Source organism: Colletotrichum chrysophilum (genome assembly GCF_026319265.1).
Source record: "Colletotrichum chrysophilum strain AFK26 chromosome Unknown scaffold_11, whole genome shotgun sequence".
Taxonomy (NCBI): Eukaryota; Fungi; Ascomycota; class Sordariomycetes; order Glomerellales; family Glomerellaceae; genus Colletotrichum; species Colletotrichum chrysophilum.
In genome coordinates, this window is record NW_026517298.1 from 321186 (window position 1) to 338150 (window position 16965).

The 16965-nt window shown below is 54.8% G+C and overlaps 5 protein-coding genes across 5 annotated transcripts; 2 read left to right on the forward strand and 3 right to left on the reverse strand.

Annotated features, from left to right (window-relative positions):
- Positions 1 to 1236: 1236 nt before the first annotated feature.
- COL26b_002298 (uncharacterized protein) lies at positions 1237 to 4497 on the forward strand (the record flags this gene model as incomplete). Its single annotated transcript, XM_053175224.1, has 3 exons — positions 1237 to 1997; positions 2051 to 4265; positions 4324 to 4497. 3 exons carry the CDS (start codon positions 1237 to 1239, stop codon positions 4495 to 4497), a joined length of 3150 nt encoding a protein of 1049 aa, XP_053040844.1.
- A 527-nt stretch (positions 4498 to 5024) lies between these two features.
- Positions 5025 to 6696, reverse strand: PFA3 (palmitoyltransferase for Vac8p; the record flags this gene model as incomplete). The annotated part of the gene is made up of 2 exons (XM_053175225.1): positions 5025 to 6463; positions 6549 to 6696. The coding sequence occupies 2 exons, from the start codon at positions 6694 to 6696 to the stop codon at positions 5025 to 5027; spliced, it is 1587 nt and encodes a 528-aa protein (XP_053040845.1).
- A 917-nt stretch (positions 6697 to 7613) lies between these two features.
- COL26b_002300 (uncharacterized protein) lies at positions 7614 to 9614 on the reverse strand (the record flags this gene model as incomplete). Its single annotated transcript, XM_053175226.1, has 3 exons — positions 7614 to 9341; positions 9396 to 9423; positions 9478 to 9614. The coding sequence occupies 3 exons, from the start codon at positions 9612 to 9614 to the stop codon at positions 7614 to 7616; spliced, it is 1893 nt and encodes a 630-aa protein (XP_053040846.1).
- Positions 9615 to 11328: 1714 nt separating this feature from the next.
- On the forward strand, positions 11329 to 14723 carry COL26b_002301 (uncharacterized protein; the record flags this gene model as incomplete). The annotated part of the gene is made up of 4 exons (XM_053175227.1): positions 11329 to 11392; positions 11474 to 11480; positions 11526 to 14438; positions 14495 to 14723. The coding sequence occupies 4 exons, from the start codon at positions 11329 to 11331 to the stop codon at positions 14721 to 14723; spliced, it is 3213 nt and encodes a 1070-aa protein (XP_053040847.1).
- Positions 14724 to 15716: 993 nt separating this feature from the next.
- Positions 15717 to 16857, reverse strand: COL26b_002302 (uncharacterized protein; the record flags this gene model as incomplete). Its single annotated transcript, XM_053175228.1, has 3 exons — positions 15717 to 16586; positions 16648 to 16697; positions 16761 to 16857. 3 exons carry the CDS (start codon positions 16855 to 16857, stop codon positions 15717 to 15719), a joined length of 1017 nt encoding a protein of 338 aa, XP_053040848.1.
- Positions 16858 to 16965: the final 108 nt, after the last annotated feature.

Here is a 16965-nt window from a genome sequence, read left to right on the forward strand (position 1 = left end):
AAAAAAAAAGGAAAAAAAAAAAAAGAAGGCAGCTAGGGAAGATAAACTCCACCGTTCCCCTGCCCTGGCCGATGGAGGGGCAACTAGGTCAGTGCTCTCATTGTATCGACCTCTTCGGCAAGCCGACGTCTCTATTGTTCCCGTGCCCCGCGACGACACATTGAGCCTGGAAGTTGTGGGAACTTGGAAACGGAGAACTCCTCAGAAGTCAAGCAAATTCGTGAGTCGCGATTGCAGGACTCAAGCCATCGGCATCCGGCACATCCACGGCTTGTCGTTTATTTCTACCTCACTTCGCAACTTTTGTGGCGGGCGATTGAGGTAACCGCTACTTCGTGCTATCACGGGCCGGCCAGTGTCTTTGGAAAAACCCCATTGGTGTATTCTTTCACTGTCCATCAGGCTGGCAAAGAGGTTATCTGTAAGGTAAGCAGCTGCATTTTCTACTCGTCTTACCTCCTCTGTCTTCTAGGCATCAATTTTACCATGGTGAGCCCGATTGGCCCCTCTTCTGTGTCACTCATCCCCCACCTCCCCGGTCTTGGTTATGTCGCGATGGCATCTGGAAGAAGGCTGCACAGAGTCTTGCTCTTTAATCAGCATGCTCCTTTGATCTAAATCGAAATCCCTAAAGCACCTTGCGTTGTTTATTATTGTTGCCAGAATGTCGAGCTTCAAAGCTGGCCAAGCGGCTATTGCTGTTGCCGTTGCTGTGATAGTTGCTTATTTCTACAACGCATGCCACGAACCAGATTACAGCTTGCCAAGCTTTTGCACAACGTATGTTGTTTTGCGAGTTGACCTCAGTCTCGCACACAGATTTCGTACCCCTGAAACCTACATTCAACCCACGTCCAACACTGTGTTACAAACCTCTGCATCCGTCCGTTCATCATCTCGTTGCACGCAACGGCCCATTTGGCGGCCGGTCGTATCCCTGTGCGATTGGAAAACCCTTTCTAGCTGTCTCCTCATTTGTTTGACAGTCATCACAATATTTTGCTTGTTGTCTGTTTTGACTCCTCGCGTATTGAAAGCGCTTGCCCATGACTACCCTACCTTACCGATGACACCCCCGGCTCATTGATTACCTTCCTCTTTCACCCACTTCCCCGCCCTTATAATATGGACTTTTGTCTTCTCTAGAAATCTCGCCTACCTCAAGAGACTGCTAGGCATACTTACTTACATCCGGACAGAAGCTATTACTCTCAGCTAGCAACAAACTCAAATATCATGTCGCCCGCAGCAAAGCCGCAGCCGCGGTTTCGTAAGATCCAGAGCTTCAAGACCGACTATGCTCCTTGTACGATCAGCCAGTATGTATCGGAACGAAGTGGAATGCAGGTCATTGTGGCCGATCGCAAGGGTCCCAAGACCAACGGCTACTTCACTCTCGCAACCGAAATCCTCGATGACTCCGGCGCTCCCCACACCCTCGAGCATCTGATCTTCATGGGCTCCAAAAACTACCGCTATAAGGGCCTTCTCGACAAGTTGGCGTCGCGAGCCTACTCTGGAACCAACGCCTGGACCGCAACAGATCACACAGCCTACACTCTCGAGAGCGCTGGTTGGGAAGGTTTCTCTCAGATTCTTCCCGTCTACCTCGAGCACGTCGTCCTGCCCATTCTCACTGACGAGGCATGTGTGACTGAGGTGCATCACATCGACGGAGAGGGCAACGATGCCGGTGTCGTGTACTCGGAGATGCAGGCGGTCCAGTTTAAGAGCGCAGAGATCATGGATCTCAAGGCCCGCCGACTCCTGTACCCTGAGAACGTCGGCTTTCGTTACGAGACCGGTGGGATGACGGATGCGCTGCGTTTCCTGACGAACGACCGCATTCGCTCGTTCCATCGCGAGATGTACCAGCCCAAGAACCTCTGCGTCGTTATCATTGGCGAGGCAGACCACGCCAATCTGTTGCAAATTCTGGATGAGTTCGAGGAGAGCATCAAGGACGATTTGCCGCCCCTGGACGCGCCGTTCAAGAGGTAAGATGACAATCAGGCGGCTAGAACCCTGCCATGCTGACGTGTGTTTTCAGACCGTGGATCGACTCTGCACAGCCTCCAGCTCTGGAGAAGTCCATTATTACGACGGCCGAATTCCCTGAAGAAGACGAGTCGGTTGGTGAAATTACTGTGGCCTTCTTTGGTCCCAACTGCAACGACGTTATAGCGACGTCGGCACTTAATGTCCTGCTGACCTATCTCTGTGGCTCGTCTGTCTCTATCCTCGAGAATGTTATCGTCGAAAAAGAAGAACTCGCTAGCTCAGTTACATACTGGTGGGATGCGAGACCGAACTCTGTCATCTGGTTCCAGCCGACTGGTGTCGAGACCGAGAAGCTCGAGTTTGTCGAGAAGAGACTGATCGACCTTCTCAAGGAGGTTGCTGACAAGCCTCTTGATATGGAGTACTTGACCTCATGCATTCACCGCGAGCGCCTTCAGGTCAAGTTCCAAGCTGAAGAATCAGAGAGCTTCTACTCCACCAACATCATCACGGACTACCTTTTCGGCAAGCGTGACGGCTCAACCCTCAAGGAGCTGGAGTCTTTGTCAGAGTACGATGTTCTTGAGAAGTGGACGGACGAGCAGTGGAGGGATTTCCTCCGCAAGTGGATCTCCGATGCCCCTCACGTTTCCATCCTTGGCAAGCCGTCCCACGAGCTTGCGAAGAAGCAGAAGGCTGAGGAGGAGGCGAGGCTTGCTGAGAGAAAGGAGAAGCTCGGCCCCGAGGGCTTGGCCAAGCTCAAGGAGCGTCTCGAGGCTGCCAAGGCCAAAAATGATGAGCCTATTCCTGCTGCTGTCGTCGACCAATGGCCTGTTCCCGGCACCGAATCCATCCATTTCATCGAGTCCGACACGGCGAGAGCCGGAAAGGCGAAGAGCCTAGGACTGCCCAACAATGCCGCGCAGAAGGTCATCGATGGCTCCAAGCAAGGTCAAGATCCCCTCTTCATCCAGTTCGAGAGCGTCCCGACCAACTTTGTTCACTTGACGATTTATTTGGGCACGTCCCAGGTGCCTCTTGAGCTGAAGCCTCTGCTGCCCATCTTCAACGACAACTTCTTCAACACGCCCATCATGCGCGACGGAGAGAAGGTCGGTTTCGAGCAGGTGGTCATGGAGCTGGAACAGGATACCATCAGCTATGGCCTCCGCTCCACCAGAGACTACGGTGACCCAGACGGTGTCATGATCCAGTTCCAAATCGAGCGCGAGAAGTATTCCACTGTCATCAACTGGGTCCGTACCATGATGTTCGACAGCGTCTTCGATATTCAGCGCCTTAAGGCTGGCGTCCAGAAGCACCTTGCCGACATCCCCGAGATGAAGCGCGACGGTAGGTCCATGGCCTCCGAGGTAGACATGTCCATCCACCAGAAGAAGGAATCCTACTCGGTTGCCAAGCGCGCGCTCGTCCGCGCCGTCTATCTCCGCCGCCTCAAGAAACTCATCGCCTCGGACCCGGAGAAGGTCCTCTCCTGGTTCGAGCAGCTCCGCAAGTCCCTCTTCACCTTCAACAACGTCCGCGTTCTCGTCACCGCCGACGTATCGCGTCTGCCCGAACCCATCGCCGCGTGGGACATCCTCAGCAACAACCTCAAGGGCTCCAACGACCTCATCCCCATCATCAAGCCGCACACCCTCCTCACCCCCGACGGCCAGGAGCCAGGCAAGGTCGGCGCCGTCATCGTTCCCATGACCACCGCCGACAGCTCCTTCGGCGTCAGCACGGCCAAGGGCATCACCTCCTTCGAGGACCCGCGCCTCCCCGCCATCATGGTCGCCATCGGCTACCTCGAGTCCGCCGAGGGCCCCCTCTGGAACTCCGTCCGCGGCCAGGGCCTGGCGTACGGCTCGTACTTTGGCCGCGAGCTCGACGCCGGCACGATCCAGTACAAGGTCTACCGCTCCCCGGACGCGAGCAAGGCCTTCGCCGCCTCGCGCGAGACGATCCGCAAGATCGCCGACGGCGAGACGCCCATCGACCGCCACCTCAAGGAGGGCGCCATCAGCCAGGTCGTCGTGCAGTTCGCCGACGAGCAGTCCACCATGGCCTCGGCGGCCGCGCAGAACTTCATGCTCGGCGTCGTGCGCACCCTGTCGCTCGACTGGCACAAGAAGATCATGCGGGACGTCCGCGACGTCACAAACGACCAGATCAAGGCCGTGCTCAATGAGCTCATCATGCCGCTTTTCGAGCCCAAGACCAGCAACGTCGTCATCACCTGCGCGCCGATTCTTGAAGAGGTATGTTCTTTCCCGGATTGAAGTCGAGATGACAATAATGCTAACATGTTTCTCGCAGAACATCGACAAGGCCTTCAAGGAAATGGGATACAAGACCCAGGTGAAGCCCCTGGCCGACTTCCACGACGACTACGGATTCAAGGGCGACGATGACGAAGACGGTGAAGATGACGAGGATGATGATGAGGAGGATGGTAGTGAGGGTGACTATAGTGACTCTGAGTCTGAGTGATCTGGCCGAAGAGGTAGACTAGAGAGAGATCAGGAATGATAGAAGTAGTTTACACAGCCTTCATAAACATCACTTTCCCGAATCGCAGCAAACAAAGCACTCATGCTCTACTCTTCGGTAAGATTCAAGTGAACTAATAAGACATGTCTTGTAATTCGTGACGGCAATGCTACCGAACATTATCATTCCCGTCCCTCATCGGATATGATGCCCCATGAAGGCGAAAAGAAACTGACAGTGAAGAAAAAAAGTCGAACACTCCCCAACACCAATGGTTAACAAATGTCGATATACATCTCTGAGATGCTCCATCCGTCGAGTTTCCGAGGTTTGGCCCTCCCCCGCCTTTGCAATAAAAAATTCGTACATGGATGCGTATACACTCTAGCGACGCCGCAGTCATGCCCCTCCCATTGAGCCGTTGCAAACCCGCCGATGAGAATATGCGTTGGATATCACTTTCTAACCCGCCATCATCATTTTTTGTCACATACCTCCCGATTTCTTTCCTGTGTCGCATTTCTAATCTAGTCCACGGTGTCGTCGTTGGACGGCGATGTCCTGAAGGATGGGGAGGTGGGGCTGCTCTTCCGCAGCAGTCCGCTTGCGCCGCTCCGCCCCCATCCGCCGTTGGTAACGAGGTTCATGGCACGGTGCTCCGCCGCCGCCGCGTCATCCATATCGACGTCGCTGTCCGTCAGCTCCTCCTCGAGCGCCGTACCGCGCGGACTAAGCTTGCGCATCGGCATAGATTCTTGGAAGCCATCGGCGTACAGGTTGGGATCACGGCCAAGAACCCGGTCGGCCTTGGACGGCATCTTACGCACGTCGTTGCGGCTACCGTTCGCGGGCGGCGGGGGTGATGGCGGGGTGGTGAGGTAGTGGCGGCCGGCACCGTCGGGTTTGGTGGGTGCGGGACGCATGAAAGACGGCGGCGGCTCGTCAGTACCCCAGCCGGCGTTGATCTCGCGGGCGCGCTGCTCCTCACGTTCCCTGGCCAGGTTCTCACGCGCGGCAATCCATTTAGGACTGGGCTCCCATGACCAGCCATCACCGGTGGTGTTGCAGACAGGGACGAACCAAAAGAGCGGCTTAGGTCCGAAAAGATGCAAGAGATTGCGTTTTGCCCCCAAGTCGAAGGCGTTAGGGAGCTTCTCAGAGTCTTGCTCGTCAAGGTACTCTTCGTAACGCTTCTTGGCGCGATCGCGTTCCATCTCTTCGTAGGATTGGTGTACTGGCCTCGAAGCCCCAGGCTGTCCACGGAACTCTTCGCCTTCTTCGGGTCGCGTAATGCCTGGCAGTGCGTTGGCGTGGATGTCGAGCAGTTGCTGGCCGTAAGCTGGAAGAGGGACGCCCTCGCCATTGTGCTGGGCGACGAACTGGTTTTGCATCTGCTTCTTCAGCGGGGACAGGTAGCGAGTCTTCTCCAGACATTCGATAGTGGTCTGTCCGCGACTCGCCAGCATGATATGCCAGCCTGTGAACGCGCCGACGACAATGCCGATAATTCCGGCCATGACGCTGAGGATCACGTAGTTGATGGGCATCAATGTCTCCACGTACGTCGTGTTGTTGATGACCTCCATGTACACCCAGCTTCCCGAGACGAAGAAGCTGTAGAAGCAGAACAATGTCGTGTAGATGAGGAACAACATGAAGGCCTTGTGGTTCTTCAGGCCGATACACGTCGCCAGCCAAGGGCAATGATGATCCATCTTTAAGACGCATCGACGGCAGGTGGAGCAGTGATGGGCGCGGTCCGGTTTCCTCGCCTGGCACTTCTTGCAGAATCGGATCTCGCCATTAGCCTTGACGGTGAAGGACGTGGCCGGTGGAGGGGCCTCGGTCGGTAGGGTGCTGTAGCCATTGTCGTTTGTCGTGCTTCCGGGGTTCGTAAAGACGGCGGTCGTGTAGGACCAGTTGAGCAGGCCATAGAGGAGGACGGCGAGGGTAGAGGAACCTGTGCCTGTGAAGAGGAGGAGAGCGTCAGTTCTCGTCACGAAGGGAACGGGCGGGAATGGCACGCGACCGACGTCACGGTACAGACTTACCTAGCCAAGTGGCTTTAGAGGGCGCGGACCCGATGGTGACATCCACCCATACGGCCCATGTGGTCAAGCTGTAGACGAAGAATAAGGGGATGTAGGTCGCGAAGGTGCAGCAGCAGCGCTCGACCTTTCGCGCCCAGCGTCGAGACATGTTTTCGGGCGACGGTTGTGGAGGGTCAAGATCCATCCAATTCACTCGGAGAGAGACTAAAAGGGAAGAAATATCATGGCGGTCGGGGACGGCAGGGGAGGGATTCGAGAAAGGGCAAATGCCTGGCAGGTCGTGGGCGAGAAGGGGCGGCCCGTAGGTAGTGGTGCGCTGCTTCAGACCGGCCTGCTTGCTGGTTGGATACGAATAATCAGGGGAAGTTTAGGCCAGCACCACGAAGCAGGGTGCCGGGACTCAGAGTGGAGACTCAACGCCAGCACGAAGGGTGCGCTCGCGCAGCACGGCACGCAGCACGCTGCAGTCAAAGGCCCCGCAAGCCGCTGCCCCGTTACATTTGGGCCTTGCCTTACGCAGGGAGCTGAGGCTGAGCTAAGCTGACCTTTACCGCCTCCGGGCGGATTCGTGGCGGTGTCTGTGTCCTGTCCAGTCTGCCAACCTTAGCCCGGGTTCCCGTCTGTTCCGAGTGTGTTTTGGTGCCACAACCCCGAATGTTAGAAACGGTCCCGTTGCGTTCTTCCGTGTGTATCGGCTTTACTGTCAGAGTCAGTTCCGAGAAGCGCAAGTCATCACGCAGAAATGCCGAGTTTCTCTACGCCGAGCCGAGCTATCAGACTGTCAAGTACGATTTGTTCTTCATTGGTGTCTAGGCCATTCCTAGCTGAACAGAGCAAAGAAAAGAAGTTCCCCCAACGCCTGCTAATGAACAAGAACACACTAGTAACCACCGACTCTCTGATGAACCTTCGTTGAAAGAAGGGTATAATACTGCGAATTGTCATGGCCTGCTTGTGTAGAGTCCTCGCCTGTGCAAAATGCATCTTCCAAATGATGCCTCTCCACCGACTCATGTAGTATACTCAAACACTTTCCAGAAAGGAAAAGGCCCCCCTAGTATGCATCTAGTCCGCATTGCCTTCGGTAACCATACCCACAGCGTTGGGGACGCCAACGAGCACCTTGCCTCTGGGTACCGGGGCGTCCTTGACCTTCATGCAACCGAATACGTTCACCTCCTTGATGTTGGGGCAGCTGCGGAAGATGCAGCCGACGATGTAATCGTCAACCTCCTCAACGAAGCTGATCTCGAGCTTGAGCAGTTCTGTGTATTGGTTGTCCTTCCCAAAGACGTCCTCCAGAGCTTCGCGCGTGATGTGACGGCAGGCGTGAATGTTGAGATCCTTGAGCTTGCGACCCGAGTGCTTCATCAAAGCACGAAGTCCGTCAGAGCAAAGACCGACCTTCTCTGGGTTCTCCCGCGGGTCGGTGGAATCAACATGGCAGCACTTCTGAAAATCAATCTTTTCGAGCGGCGGATTGGCCCAGTTGGTGAAAAGATCAACGAAGCCAGCATCGGTAAGCTTATCGCTGTCGTTGATCCGGAGCTTTCTGAGAGAACGACAAGACTTCTTGATAGCAGCCAAGACCTCGTCCGTAGCGTCGAGGAACAATGGCAGGGAAAGCGTCTGCAGATTTCCTCCAATGCTTAGTATCGTGGACGCCATGACCTTGGCATCAATGCGGTTCTGCAGGTGGAGGCCCAGATGCCGGAGGCTCTTGACCTCACCAATTTCCTTAATGCCGGCGTTGGTAATCTTCTGGTTGTGGTAGGCTTTCAGTCTGGTCAGGTTGGGACAGTTCTTCGGGAGTAAAGCCAGGATTTCGTCTCCGAAGTGTCTGTCCGTATAGTAGACACGAAGTTCTTCTAAGGAAGCACCCTTCTCCTGAACAAACCTGGTCCACATGTCATCGCTAAGCAGGTTGGCTCCATGGAGATAGAAAGATGTGAGCTGCGTATCGCGCTCGAGAAGATACTCCATGACTTCATCCTTGAACTGAATCGAATTACGCGCCTTGAATCCCTTCAGGTTCGCCGCAACCTGGAAGATTCCGATGTAATCATCCATGCCCAGCTTTGCGCCATCATAGATATTGATGAACGAGGAAGAGGGTTGGAGGAAGAGTGCCAGGGTTTGCGGGTTCAAGAGCCGACGCTTGGAGAACAATCGAGCGATTCTATCGACGATATGGTCAGGGAGCTCTCCGAGGCTGTCTGCGAGGTCGACATTCTTGGCCAAGGTCTCTATGCAGAGTGTTGTCAATCTCTTCGCGCCAGTGTGGTAAGTTCCGTCGAGGATGTTGCTCTGGACCTTTCGGCGACCTCCGCCTCCTGCAGCAGCCTTCCGAGGCTTCTTGTTTGGTTGTTTGTCATTGGCAGCAGCCTCTTTGCTACATTTGGCGCAGAGCAAGCCACCGTCAGGGCCGGTCTTGGAGTAGGGCGTTACTGTAAAACGCTTCTTGCAAATTTCGCAGTTGTCCATCTGGCCAGGTAGGGGCTGAGACATTTGCTCCATCAAGGCGCGAGCGATGTCATCGTCGTCCTCGGAATCGCCTGCGTCGCGCTTCCGCTTCTTGAACTTCTTGGAAGCCTTGATCTTGGCAATGGCCTGCTTCTCCTTCAGAAGGCGCTTTTTCTTCTCGGCCTCTGTCTCCTTGCGAGTGCTTGCAGCAGGTTGGCTGGCTTCTTCATCAGATTCCTCGTCTGGCTGGTTCTGCTGCTGGCTTTCAGCAGCAGCAGCGCGACGACGATCAGCATCTCGGCGGATCTGGTTGGCAGAGATGTTGTGAGACTGTGGCAGTGGTCAGTGCATGCGCCATGCGATAATCATGAAAGGAAATCTCACGGCCAGATAATCAGTCAAAGCCGACTGCCTGTGAAAAATATTAGCAACTAAGAACATAAAATCACAATGAGTGAGTACTCACGGTCCAGAGATGTGGCGGCGGACATTAGCCGGTGCCATATTCTGCTGAGCGGGTTGGGCTTGCTGAGGAGCTTGATTCTGCTGGGCAGGCTGAGGCTGGTTCGCCTGCTGACCTCTACGACGAGAGGGCCGCGCCATATCGGATGGTGTTGCTTACGCAGCTGTGAGAGTTTTTGATCTCAATCTAGCTGTTTGCAACAGAGAAGCGTATGGTCTTCCCAGATGCTTGATTGCTTTGATAAATTTCGCAGCTAGGACAGCCTGCAGTGGATGACAGAAAATAGAAATCAGTATTGAAGACTTGGAGACTTGGTGTGGATGGAAAGATCCTCCAGATGTGAGTGCCTCTAGGTGAGTGCCTCCAGTTGTGAGTGGCGAAGGAAGCAAACAATATTGCGAATGGGCGGAAATTAGGGGATTGGAGAGAGAGAGACTAACCTCAAATGGATAAATTGATGGCAAAGTCGGATGGTTTTTGTCAATGCCGTCCTTGTGTTTACACTGCCTTGAGACGCGTCTGGGCGAGTCTGAAGGGGAAAAAAATCGTGATGTCCTGGGGGGCAAATCGGGAAGGCGACAAAGACGTCGATACAGACAGGCCAAGGGGTGGTTTCCTTCTCGATGGCCTTCTTTCCAGATGCCTACCTGCCGTCTATCCCTTCGGCCTCTAGTGGGATCCACTTCGCAGCCACACTGTGCAATTGATCGGTAATCTTGTCCATTTGGGGACTTTACAGAGAATGGTGGTGAACTCATACCGTGTAAAGTGTTTTTCTAGCTGCAACATGCACACCGTACGCCAGGCAGCTGCCAGGGGGTTTAATTGAAGTGGGGTAGGCAAGTCAACGGGAAGGCGTGGGGCAGGAGCCACTGCACCGGAGACGTCGGGGACCGGCCGGGGTGATCGATCGCCCTAAATCGAACTGCTTCGCTGGAGCTTCAGGGGCGTGGAGATCGAGAGGTTGTTCTGCAGCTTGAAGCGTCATCACTCTTTGGCAGCAGGCTATTCGATTGAAGGTTTTCTTGCTGCAATTACAAGATTAGCAGATTGAAATGCAAAATATTCTCCTTTTGCTTTTTTTTGAGAGGCAATTGAAATGTAAAAAAGTCCAGCAGTATCCACCCAGCGGAGGCCGTCTAAGTGCTTGCATGCTTCCATTCTTCCATTTGCTTTCGCCCGCCTAGGTAGGTACTCAAAGCACCCTGCAGGCTCAAAGAGACCAGCACACCAGCTAACCCTTCTAAGCCCAAACTTCAGGCAGACACACCTTCTAGACGCCTTCCTCCCTTGACAGGACCTCGGAAAGGTCATGTGACTGCGCGTAGAGGGTCCTCTTTTTTCGTGAGGCCGATTTTTGGGGTTGCTCTCAGCGCGTTCCAGATTCTCTCCCACTTTCCTCTTGTGATTGGCCTTTCAGCTTGGACAAAAAGGAGTAGCAGCAGACAGGTGGCAATCGCCATTCACCACTCACTTTTCTCCATCACCCATCTTCTTTTTTTCCTCTTCCTTTTTTCTCGCATCCACAGCAGACTGCAGCAATTTCCTGCTCCCGCTGCTCACGTCACAGTTCCCCTTCCCACTGCCCAATCTGTCAACCGGCAGCTGTACCAGCCAGGGTGCTCACTTTCGGCGATAAGCGACTGAGACGCTACAGTTTGCCACACACACATACCGAGCTTTGTCCCGCCCTTACCCCATCCCAACTTTTCCCTCTGTCCGGTGTCAAACCTTCACCTCCGTGCGAATCACACTATTGAGAAGGCTATTTCGTCCTTTTCTTGTGAGATCACGACTCCCATCATCTCCTGCCTCTTCAACCGGAAGTCCGAGCCACAAGAGACAGCTGCAAAAATGACCGGCCGTCGTGGTCGTGGTCGTCCTTCTCTTGCTGAGAGCTTGGCTTCCACCCGAACCAGTGAGTACCCCAATCTGAATCTCTTAATTTTTCTATCGCAACTCCGTATTCCATCTCAAAAAGATGCTGTTGTGCGACCAGAGGCAATGTTAGTATCGAAATACTAACACGCCACTACTGGTCGTCTCACTAGATCTGCTTCATCCAAGAATCTGCCAGGTCCCCAAGCTCCCGAGGTTGACACCTCGACACCCACTGCTGCCCCTAGAGGTCGCGGCAGACCTCGCAAATCGGTTGCTGCCACCGCCGAGTCCGTCTCCTCGGCCCCCTCTGCTGCGGCCTCTGCCGATTTTACTTCAGCTAGCGAGGATTCGACTCCCGCCACCAGCAATGTCGCTACCCCCGCTCCATCTGTAGCAGCTGGTGGAGGTTTGAGGCAGACCACGCGCTCTCGCAAGTCGGCTGCAAACTTCGAGATAGCACTCCCAACTGCCGCGGATCTCTCTCGCGAGCGCGCTCTGCGACATAGCAAGTACTCACTCAACCCCCAGCCCAAGCGCAAGCGTTTCGAGCTCGGAGACAGCGAAGACGACGAACTTTACTCAGACAACTCTCCTGATGCCATCGTTGCTCGCCGCCACCAGAACGAAGAAGACAGCAAGCTCGATGTTAAGAGCACCATTGGTGTTTCTGCCCAGCCCAAGCGCAAGCGTTTCGAGCTTGGAGACAGCGAAGACGACGAACTTTATTCAGACGGCTCTCCTGATCCCATTGTTGCTGGCCGCCTCCAGAAGGAAGAAGACAGCAAGCTCGGTGCCAAGAGCACCATTGGAGTTTCTGATGCTGATCTCGCCTTGCGATTGCAGCAAGAGGAATACTCTCAGATTCCGCTGGCGGTGGGTAACTCGCTGCGCGGTCGACGCAACCTGAAGCCACAGACTGTCCAGTCTTCCGCTGCTGGCCTTAGTGAGGCTGATTCCGATGACGAGCCTCTTGCTGCACGAGGTCGTGGCCGTCCTAAGAAGGCAGCTTCCGCCAAGAAGCCTGCCATAAAGAAGCAAAAGACCTCCAATATCGCCGACGACTCTGACTCTTCTCTGTCGGAATTGTCACTGTCCAACCAAGATAGCGACTCGGAGGACGTTTACGGCCCGCCAAAGAAGACGTCGAAACCTGTCAAGAAGCCGGCTAAGAAGTCTGCCAGACAGTCCACGCGCCGCCCTACTCCTCAAATGCTTCCAGAATCCAGCATCGACGAGGATGAATACACGGATGAGGCCTCTGTCACAACCGAGTCGAGCGACGACAACGACAATGACAATGGTGATCTGCAAGCCGCCATCGCCAGACAGTCTCGTCACCGCCGCGCTTATCAGCACGGCTCTCGTCGCCGAGGCAGGATGGAGCGTAACAGGCTCGAGCTGCACCATCCAGAGATTAAGACGATGTGGGATGAGCTTCGGGCCCTTCCTCCCATAAGGCCTGAGAAGATCGCCCAGCCAGCGCAAATCTCTCGTCAACTCAAGCCTTTTCAGCTCGAGGGTGTCGCGTGGATGATCGCCATGGAGAAGACGGACTACAAGGGTGGTCTTCTTGGAGATGAGATGGGCCTTGGCAAGACCATTCAAGCAGTGTCGTTGATAATGTCCGACTATCCTGCTAAGAAGCCCTCTCTTGTTCTGGTCCCACCGGTCGCTTTGATGCAATGGCAGGCTGAAATTGCCTCTTACACCGACGGCACTCTCAAGACTTTCGTTTACCATGGTTCCCTCGCCAAGGCAAAGCAGATGACCCTCAAAGAGCTTAAGAAGTTTGATGTCATCATGATGTCCTACAACAGTCTCGAGTCCATGTTCCGCAAGCAAGAGAAGGGTTTCACCCGCAAGGACGGCATTCACAAGGAAGAGAGTTTGATTCACCAGATCGACTTCCACCGCGTTATTCTCGATGAGGCTCACAGCATCAAGGTGCGAACCACCATGACGGCCAAGGCTTGCTTCGCTCTGAAGACGCAGTACAGATGGTGCTTGACTGGTACTCCCCTCCAGAACCGCATCGGCGAATTCTTCTCTTTGATTCGCTTTCTCGAAATTACGCCATACGCATCCTACTTGTGCAAGCAGTGCCCTTGTGCTGGCTTGGAATGGAGTCTGGATGACGACCACCGCTGCAAGAGCTGCAATCATGCTGGTATGCAGCATGTGTCCGTCTTCAACCAAGAGCTTCTCAACCCCATCCAGAAGTTTGGCAACTATGGCCCGGGGGCCGAGGCTTTCGAGAAGCTTCGTCTGATGACCGGTCGTATCATGCTTCGTCGCCAGAAGAAGGATCATACCAATGCGATGGAGCTTCCCGTCAAGGAGATCTACGTCAACCGACAGTTCTTCGGCGAAGTGGAGAATGACTTCGCCAACAGTATCATGACCAATGGTCAGCGCAAGTTCGAGACGTACGTCTCCCAGGGCGTTTTGCTCAACAACTACGCCAACATCTTCGGACTCATTATGCAGATGCGCCAAGTCGCCGATCACCCCGATCTCATCCTCAAGAAGAACGCTGAGGGTGGCCAGAATACTCTCGTCTGCTGTATCTGTGACGAGGCTGCCGAAGATGCAATCAGGAGCCGCTGCAAGCACGACTTCTGCCGTGCGTGTGCTAGAAGTTATCTCATGCAGTCTGACCAGCCTGATTGCCCGCAGTGCCACATTAGTTTGGCGATCGATCTTGAGCAGCCCGAAATCGAGCAGGATGAGACACAAGTCAAGAAGTCGTCCATCATCAACCGCATCAAGATGGAGAACTGGACGTCTTCTTCCAAGATTGAGCTCCTTGTTCATGAGCTCCACAAGCTGCGTTCCAACAACGCCTCTCACAAGTCCATCATCTTCTCGCAGTTCTCGTCTATGTTGCAGTTGATTGAGTGGCGCCTTCGTCGCGCTGGCATTACCACTGTGATGCTGGACGGTAGCATGAGCCCCGCGCAGCGTCAAGCATCCATCAATTGCTTCATGACGAAGCCCGAGGTTGAATGCTTCCTTGTGTCTCTCAAAGCCGGTGGCGTGGCTTTGAACCTCACTGAGGCATCCCGTGTCTTCATCGTTGACCCGTAAGTTTTTTGTCCCTCGCCCCCATGTTGGCTTTTGCTGAGTTGCCGATTATCAGTTGGTGGAACCCTGCAGCGGAATGGCAGTCCGCGGACCGCTGCCACCGCATCGGTCAAACTCGTCCTTGCACCATCACTCGTCTCTGCATCGAAGACTCTGTTGAGAGCCGTATGGTTCTGATTCAGGAGAAGAAGACAAACATGATCAACTCTACCGTCAACTCTGACGAGAAAGCAATGGAGTCCCTCAGTCCGGAGGACATGCAGTTCCTTTTCCGAGGCTCTTAGATGATCTGGCTTACAGCCCTTGTCGAGTTCTCTTTTTCGAGAACTTTTTTTTAGGGTTTCTTTGGGGCGTTAGGAAAGAAAGGTTGAATTGGCCTCGGCTGGGGCGTACCCGGATCGAGCATTCGTCGTTTTCGTTATACCCCTTTCTACGGCAGCATTATGGCTGCTATCATGGAGTGGCACTTTATAAACCTGTATGAGTATGACTCTCAGAATTGCAATCAGCTAGATAGAGTCTTAGCAAAGACGCTTTCTACAATATCTCACAATGGAAAACTGGACGACGGGTCCAATTATTAGGTAGCATCCAGTGCTCCATGAACGTGGGTTGTGTTGGTGATGGTTCCACACCCTCAGGTGAACGGTTGCAACTTTATTTCAATACTTTGCCAAGCGCAGGACGTTGCAGCTCATTTACATGGAACAAAAGCCATGCCTTTCTGGGACCCTAGGAGACGAAACACTTACTCTTCTTGTTAAGACCCTGATTTAGGTCAGCCGCGCTCAATTGGTAACCACGACCCCAGTCTTATCGTCAGCTTTCGCCTCTCTGCGCAATATTGTGGCGAGTCAGTCAGATGCATTTGCCCCGGAACCAAACCGACGGCGCGTTTCGTAAGCGCAGCCTGATGTGAGCGAGTGGAAGGCTCGGGACCCCGTTGGGACCGACCACATCGCGGTGGAAGTCGTTGATTGATGGGAGGAGGATGGGAGAAATATGTTGTGAGCGCGCCGGGCAATTGTTTGGTGTTGGATTATGTAGTACAATAATTATATACGTGAATAGCATCATCTGAACGATGATAATGCCCCGGCCACGAGGACGTTTACATCCCTTTTCCCCCGCGTCCTCAAGTGGTATCTTTTAGGTCCTTGCTTCCATCCCAAAAACTCCAGAAGCCCGCTTCCTGCCTGCCCTTTGTGATCATAACGCGGTCATGATGTTGCCCTGATGCTCCCTTTCAACTCGTCGTCACTCCTTGTGTTGTTTACTTAAAAGCCCAGACCCTTGGAGAACTCAACGTCCATCTGCGCCCAGGTCTTGAGGCGGTTCTCGAGGTCGGCGTCGGAAATCTCCTCCTCTCTCTCGCGGAACTCGAAGCCGTCGGTGTTGCAGGCGCCGGTCTTGCTGAAGTAGTAGCCGTGGGCGTCGATGTTGAGGCCGAAGGTGCCGCCGTTGCACTTTGTGTTGGCGTCGCCCTCGCAGATCTTGACGTCGCTGATGGTGTAGTTGACGGTGGTGGTGCTGCCGGTGGACAGCCAGTACTCGGGGCTGGTATGGCGGTAGCCGAGGAAGATGGGGGGCAAGCGGGGGACGGGGTCGTCGACGTGGGTGACGCGGTACTCGGCGCCGGCCTGGACGGTGACGAAGTCGGTGAAGGCGGCGTTGCCGACGCGGGGGCTGCCGTAGGTGTAGATGTCGGTCGGGTAGCCCTCGCGGCGGAGCTCGGCGGCGGCGATGGTGGCGAGGGCGCCGCCGAGGGAGTGGCCGGTGGCGACGACGCTGAAGCCTGGGTTGGCGGCCTTGGCGGCCTGGACGGAGGCGATGATCTCGTCCTTGACCTCGTCCCAGGCGTTGGAGAAGCCCGAGTGGATCTTGCAGCCGTCGGCGAAGTCGCAGTCCTCGAAGCCGAAGAGGAGGTTCGTGATCCAGTTGCGGACGTTGTGGGAGCTGCGGCATGCGACGACGATGTTCTGCCTCACGGGGTCGGTGGCGACGAGGCCCTCGACGCCGGAGACGGGGCCGGAGAAGGTGCCGACGACCTTGGCGCCGTTGGCCTCGACGGAGGGGCAGGCGTCGGAGCTGCAGACGATGCTCGCGCCGGCGGCGGCGTCGCTGTTGCAACCAGTCGACTGGACATACTGCACGAATGTGTGTTAGACTCGAGGTCTTAGAGAATGTGCTGGAGGAGTTTGTACGTACTTGTGTGTAGAATTCGAGGTTGGCAAAGTCCTCAGAGGTGATTGAAACGGCTGCTTTTTGTTAGTCTGATGGTCGTTTGAAAGAGCAAGGAGCATCATGATATGGGAGCTAACCTCTGCCGTTCAGGTCGGTCACCGGGGCGCGGACATCGATGGGAGATGCCGAGACGGCGGCGGACAGAAGAGGAATGAGGGCCAACTTGGACAACATGGTGACGGCTGGACAGAGCAACGACTCAGGGCAACAGTGATGGGATCTCTCGAGAACTCGCTCGTAGGGCACACCGGACAGGAGATCGAGGGGAAACCTGCACCCTCA